At 59.4% G+C, this 6,694-nt stretch overlaps 1 protein-coding gene across 1 annotated transcript in view; it reads left to right on the plus strand.

Annotated features, from left to right (window-relative positions):
• Nucleotides 1-1,108: 1,108 nt before the first annotated feature.
• The window catches only part of GPR153 (G protein-coupled receptor 153), a 6,256-nt gene continuing 670 nt past the window's right edge, over nucleotides 1,109-6,694 (plus strand). The window contains exons 1-5 of the mRNA XM_045299216.1: nucleotides 1,109-2,773; nucleotides 3,127-3,556; nucleotides 5,198-5,390; nucleotides 6,141-6,325; nucleotides 6,637-6,692. Coding sequence (XP_045155151.1) covers nucleotides 2,418-2,773; nucleotides 3,127-3,556; nucleotides 5,198-5,390; nucleotides 6,141-6,325; nucleotides 6,637-6,692 — 1,220 coding nt within the window. The 5' untranslated portion in view covers nucleotides 1,109-2,417. The remainder of the gene's footprint in view (nucleotides 2,774-3,126; nucleotides 3,557-5,197; nucleotides 5,391-6,140; nucleotides 6,326-6,636; nucleotides 6,693-6,694) is intronic.

The following is a 6,694-nucleotide window of genomic DNA, read 5'->3' on the forward strand; positions in this document are numbered from 1 at the left end:
GACCTTGCAATTAGCAGCCCAACTCCTCAGCACTATAGGAGGAATTTTCCCTGGCTTCCCCCGCCCCTACCCTCCAGGGATGGTCTAGATTAGATTCCTCCCCCTAGGCCCTGGAGTCTGGGGCAGGCCAGGAGAAGGAGGGACACAGAGATAAATGAGACAGAGATCCTCCAGTGTCCAGAGACAGTGAGGCACAGCCAGCCAGCAGAACGCCAGGCCAGACACACTGGGAGTGTGTGTCCTGAGTGTGGGGGTGTTGAGTTGGGCAGCAGTGAGTGCCCTGGGGGTCCTGTAGCTCTGCCTCCTGCTGGAGCAGGAGAAAGACAGCAAAAGAAAGCAGGCAGGCTCGGAGGGAGAAGGGCCAGGCCTGGGCCTGGACAGAGCTTCCCGTGCTGCTTGATCCAGCCTGTCCAGGGGCTGTCCGGGGGACCTGGATCCGAAGCCGCAGAGGGCTTGGAGGCTGTGAAAACCAGAGGGAGGCCCTCACTACCCAGTCCCCAGCTCCTGCCTCCCTCCCAGGATCAGTCCAAAGGGTGTCGGCCTTTTCTTCTCAGAGTGAAGCCTGGTCTCCAGGTTGTTCCTGGACTCCCGCTGCCTGAGCTGCCCAGGACACAGTACCGACTGCTGTCCCAGGGCACTGCTGGGCACAAGATCTGGGCCCAAGGTGTGATTTTGTTTTGGATTGTTGCCACCCACAACACACAAAATAAATGTAAGACAGTCACATGTCCAATTGTGACTTCAGTTACATCAGTCATGGGGCATCGCGGTCATCCATAGCCTTGGCCAATTCCCTTCCCAACACAGAGAAACGCAGGGCTTCCTAAACAATCCCGCCCCCTGCCCCGGTGGAGCTCTGAACTCTAGGCGTTTTGTCTGCTGAGTGGGATCGTGTGCCACGTGTGGTTGGTCTCCTCCAGCTGCACTCCGCCCTCAGCTGTATCAGAACCTCCTTTTCCTTGAGGGTGGGGAGTCCTCTGTTGCAGGGCGAGACCACATTCCGGCTGGTCCATTCTCCTGTGGATGGAGACCCACACCAAATTCATTGCCATCGCAGTGGATACTGACTCACAGCAATCCGATAGGACAGGGTAGAGCTGCCCTTGTGAGTTTCTGACTGGTGGTTTCAAACTGCTGACCTTGTGGATCGCAGCCCAGCGTGTGCCCACTGTGATCTCCCCTGGGGGCTGTTGTGAATACTGGGCGTACACTACCGGGTGGAGTCCTTGCTTTCAAGATTCGAGGACACGGAGCCGGGAGTGGATTTGATGGGCCACAAGGCCGTTCTGTGTTTAGCCTGCTGAGGACCCCCCCTGACCCTGTTCTACAGAGTCTGTGCTGTTTTGCCTTTCCCCGGCACACACACTGACGGCTCCCCTACAGTGTCCATTGCGCGTGAGCCCCAGGCTCAGGGCTTTCGGGACGTAACATTTGTGGAGGAGGCTTCCCAGTTCCTGGCTCAGAGAGGGACACTGGTACAGGAACCTGGCCAAGCCACCCAGCATGCCTACTGAGGAGGAATTCAAACCCAGCAGTACTGGTGCCAGGTGCTGCCAGGAGTGCCCAGGCAGGGCTGACCAGACAAGGCACACTGTCCCATGCCCAGGGTGGGCCTCGCAGTGGGGAAAGCTCTTGCCTCCCCCACAGGTCAGTCAGAGGGTCGGGAGAGAACAGGAAGCATTGGGAGGCTCAGTCCTCTTGGGGGCTGACCAGAAGAAGTGGAACAAACGAAGACAAGAGTCCCCAACTAGGGGACTGTGCAAGCATCCCAGAATGTTTGATTGCAAGAGGGCCTCCTCTGGGGCAGGACCAGGCACCGATGGGGCAAGAGCACCCAGCCAGTCCTGGAGGATGCCCACACTCCAAGCTTTGACCATCAGTGGATACGAGTAAGGGAGCGTGCACTTGGTGGGCATGTCGTATGCAGGCCAGGCTCCCTGGGTGGCACAGACACTTTGTGCTTGGCTGCTTAACCCCAAGGCTGGCCGTTTGAGCCCAGCCAGCAGCCCCATGAGCCGCAGCGATCTGCGGCCAAGCAATCCCCATGGGACTGAGTTCTACCCTCAGTCCTACTGTGTAACCCTCGAGTTGCTGTCAGCTGGGATCGACTCCAAGGCAGCTGGTTTGGTTCTTGGTTGGGGCACACAGGTCCCAGGGTGCCTGCAACAGGGGCAGGAGCCCCTCCCTCTCCCCAGCAGAGCAGCCTAGCCTGAGGCAGGAGCAGGCAGGACATGGTGCATGGGCTGGCCCTCTCACCGTCCCCTAGGGAGGGTGGCTGAGTGCTCTCTGGCCTCCCTGCTGCAGATACTCCAGGTCCCCGCTCCCCTGGAGCCAGCACGCAGGAGGGCTGCTACTCTGAGGCCAGGCTGGCTGGAGGAGGATGCCCCAGCCACCCGGCCTCGCGCCCCTTCGGCACCATGAGTGAGGAGCAGCGGCTGCCTGGCAGCGCAGTGGGCTGGCTAGTGTGTGGTGGCCTCTCCCTGCTGGCCAATGCCTGGGGCATCCTCAGCATCGGCGCCAAGCAGAAGAAGTGGAAGCCACTGGAGTTCCTGCTGTGCACACTGGCGGCCACCCACATGCTCAACGTGGCCGTGCCCATCGCCACCTACGCCGTGGTGCAGCTGCGGCGCCAGCACCCCGACTACGAGTGGAACGAGGGCCTCTGCAAGGTCTTCGTCTCTACCTTCTACACCCTCACCCTGGCCACCTGCTTCTCCGTCACCTCCCTCTCGTACCACCGGATGTGGATGGTCCGCTGGCCTGTCAACTACCGGTGAGCCCGGGGAGCCCTTGCGTGCGATGCGTCCACACCAGTGTCCAGCCTGGAGCCTGGAGCAGGGACGTGCTGGCCCGTGCCCATGTGCACCTGCTGTACCCGCATGCACTCAAGCCCAGGGCAGGCAGGCAAGGGGCTCAGGAGGGGCCGAGCGGCGCTGCTCTGGGCTGCGGGAGCATGCCCGTGTGGGCACTGCAGGGGGAGAGTGTGCACCAGTTAGCCCCTGGGTAGGGGACAGGGTCCCTGCCTTGATGGCTTGGTGTGACTGTGGTCTTCTGGGGTCCAGGGGTGGTTGGGGCCCCTGGGGGGATGCTGGGAGTGAGGCCCGCTCCCTCCATCCCCCATGCCAGGCTGAGCAACGCCAAGAAGCAGGCGGTGCACACAGTCATGGGCATCTGGATGGTGTCCTTCATCCTGTCGGCCCTGCCTGCCGTCGGCTGGCACGACACGAGCGAACGCTTCTACACCCATGGCTGCCGCTTCATCGTGGCCGAGATCGGCCTGGGCTTTGGCGTCTGCTTCCTCCTGCTGGTGGGAGGCAGCGTGGCTATGGGTGTGGTCTGCACCGCCATCACCCTCTTCCAGACGCTGGTTCTGCAGGCCGGGCGCCGGGCCGACCACCGGGCCTTCACCGTGCCAGCCATCGTGGTGGAGGACGCCCAGGGTAAGCGCCGCTCCTCCATGGACGGCTCCGAGCCCGCCAAGACCTCGCTGCAGATTACGGGCCTCGTGGCCACCGTCGTCCTCATCTACGACTGCCTCATGGGCTTCCCTGTGCTGGTGTGTGAGTGTGCCGGGTGGGGGTCCTTGTGGAGGGCGGGGGGGTTCTGGGGCAGCCCTGGTCACACCCCGAGTGCTATCCTCTGAAGTGGCCACAGGCATCCTTCCCATTTTACAGATTTGGAAACTGAGGTTTAGAGGGGCCAAGTGGGCCGCCACAGTCAGGGTAGCCTAGAGGGATTTGAACCCATGTCAGGCAACTGCAGAGCCAGTCTTCCTGCAATGCTACAGGGGAACGGTCTGCCCGCTCCTTGGGCCCATTCCATGAAGAGGGTGTGGGAGGCAGCATAATGTGCCCACCGTTTTCCCGGGTGAATGGAGAAGAGTGTCAGTGATCTGGAACCGCAACAACTGGGTGTCTTTAAAGAACCGAGATGCAGTTGTCTCCTCCTTCTGGAGGCCAGAATCCAAATCAGGGACCCGGCTTTGTCGACTCCTTCCTTGGTGGTGGCTGCTGCCGTCAGGCGCTTCTGAGTTGGTCTTGGACTCATGCTAGCCACACGCACCATGACCTAAAATGCTGCTGGGTCTCCTCCTGCTATGATCTGTAGGGTTTTTCATTGACTGGTATTTGGAATTCAATCACCAGACCTTTCTTCCTAGTCCCTCTTCATGTGGAAGCTCTGCCGAAACTCGTTCAACCGTAGCCACATACAGGCTTCCAATGACAGACGGGTGGTGCCGCCTATGAGTGCGCTGGCATGGACGATGGGAGTCCTGCCTTGTTGTGTAGCGTGTGCATAGCCCTGGGACTGCTGAGACACGAAGCCTCTGTGAGGTTTAGCAGCTTACCAAGGGCGACTCCGCTTGCCGAAGGCAGAACCAGCATATGGCCCCACGCCCCACACTTCCTCTCCAGGTCTCATTTCCGGGGACAGCCGTAGCAAAGCTTCATAGAGTAAGTGGCTTACGACAGCGGAAGTTGCCTTCAGGAGGCAGGAAGTCAAAAATCGAGGTGTCAGCAAGGCCACTATGTGCCTTTCAAAGGCTGGAGTCAGTTCCTACTTGCCTCTTGCAGCTTCTGGGAGTTTCTACCTAGATTTGTAGACTTGTTACTTCGACCGCTGCCTCTGACATCACAGGGAGGTCGCCTTGTAGACAGTTTCCTTTCACAAGAACATCTGCCATTGGGTTAGAAAATTCATGGCCATTGAATTGGTGCCGATTCACAGCAACTCTGTAGGGCAGAGGACAATCCCTCCCGTGGGTTTCTGAGACTGTAACTCTTCACAGGAGTAGAAAGCATTCTCTTTCTCCCTCAGAGCAGCTGATGGTCTTGAACTGCTTACCGTGTAGGTAGCAGCCCAATGCATAACCACAATGCCACCAGGGCTCCTCACGGGGTTAGGGCCCATCCTAATCCAGTATGGCCTCATCTTAACTTGATTACATTGACAGAGACCCTGTTTTCAATAAAGATCACATCCGCAGCTATGGGCAATGGCAAGTGCTGCCCAGCCCACTGTGAAGGGCTATGCACACAGGGAGGAGGGGTAGACTGTTGATCTGGGCAGCAGGCTGCTCCTGGTGAGCAAGACCTCCTCATTCCCAGGCTACTCTTTCTGGATCTCAGAAGTCTGGATGTTGGGGAGTGGGAAGTCCCGGGTAGGGTCCTCAGGGCCAGGCCGCATCCTTTCACAGGTGGTGAGCTTCAGCAGCCTGCGGGCAGATGCCGCGGCGCCCTGGATGGTCCTGTGTGTGCTGTGGTGTTCCGTGGCCCAGGCCCTGCTGCTGCCCGCCTTCCTCTGGGCCTGCGACCGCTACCGTGCTGACGTCAAGGCTGTCTGGGCGAAGTGCATGGCCCTCATGGCTAATGATGAGGAGTCAGATGATGGTGAGGCTGGACCTGTGTGGCCCTGAAGAGTGATATGAGTGTGGTCACTGGGTCCGCAGGAGCACAGCTGCTAGGTCACCCCCTGTGTCATCCTGAAGGTCCCTGAGATACACAGGGAACCATGCATGGGCTGAGTGGCCCCCAGAGCACACCTTATACCCCTCAGCTATGGCAGGCTTCCTATTAGAGCAGTGGTTCTCAACCTGTGGGTTGCGACCCCTTTGGGGTTGAACGACCCTTTCAAAAGGGTTGCCCGATTCGTAACAGTAGCAAAATGACAGTGATGAAGTAGCAACGAAAATAATTTTATGGTTGGGAGGGGTCACCACCACATGAAGAACTGTAGGAAAGGGTCTCGGCATGAGGAAGGTTGAGAACCACTGTATTAGAGGCTCTAGAAACCATTGGGTGTTTCCCCAGGCCCACTCCACTCCCCACTTAGGAGTCCCCGAGAGAACTGCCCCAGGGGCTCCTGGAGACCCTGGGACTGCCTGCTGACGCCAACGGCAATATTGTCCTAGACTGAGCCTTGCCCCTGTAGGTTCTGTAGACCTTGCATGTGTTACTGAGTGTCCCCTGCAGCTCCTGGGGGAAAGCCCTCCCCCTCCCATGTTCCAGGTGAGGAGCCTGGCTGCTGGTGAGCTTTGCCCCGTGTCTTGGCTAAAGGGTATCTGTGCTGGGATTGGGCCTGATGGGTCCTCAGGGCCAGCTTGGCCGAGCTTGACCTTGAGCCCCTGCCTTGCCCCGCAGAGTCCAGCCTGGAGGGTGGGGTGTCCCAGGACCTGGTATTGGAGCGTTCTCTCGACTACAGCTACAGGACCGACTTTGTGGCCCTGGATAGGATGGCCAAGTACGAGCTTTCTGCACTGGAGGGAGGCCTGCCCCAGCTCTACCAGCTCCGGCCTCTGCCCGAGGACAAGATGCAGTACCTGCAGGTGGGGACCAGGCAGGTCAAAAACATGCGTATGGGGGCTCATCTCACCTGTCCCCAGGGTAGCCACAGAGGTGGCTGCCACCCTCTGGGGACAGGTGACACCCTCTGGCCCGGCGTGACATTTCTGAGTGGTGCACTGAGGTCAAACACCCCAGTCCCTGTCCCATATGCTCTGGGAAGGGCATTCTGGTGGTCCTCCTATCTCCTTGGGGCTCAGTACCCCTTCAAGGAGCCCTCTCTCCAAGCAGTCGAAGGTACAGATGCCTAAACTGAGCTTTGGGAAAAGGTCTAACCGCTGCCCCTTTCCCGCAGGTGCCACCCACGCGGCGCTTCTCCCACGACGACGTGGACGTGTGGGCCTCCGTGCCGC

Source organism: Echinops telfairi, unplaced genomic scaffold (assembly GCF_000313985.2).
Source record: "Echinops telfairi isolate 266 unplaced genomic scaffold, ASM31398v2 ScPeMD7_7457;HRSCAF=8495, whole genome shotgun sequence".
NCBI classification, from domain to species: domain Eukaryota; kingdom Metazoa; phylum Chordata; class Mammalia; order Afrosoricida; family Tenrecidae; genus Echinops; species Echinops telfairi.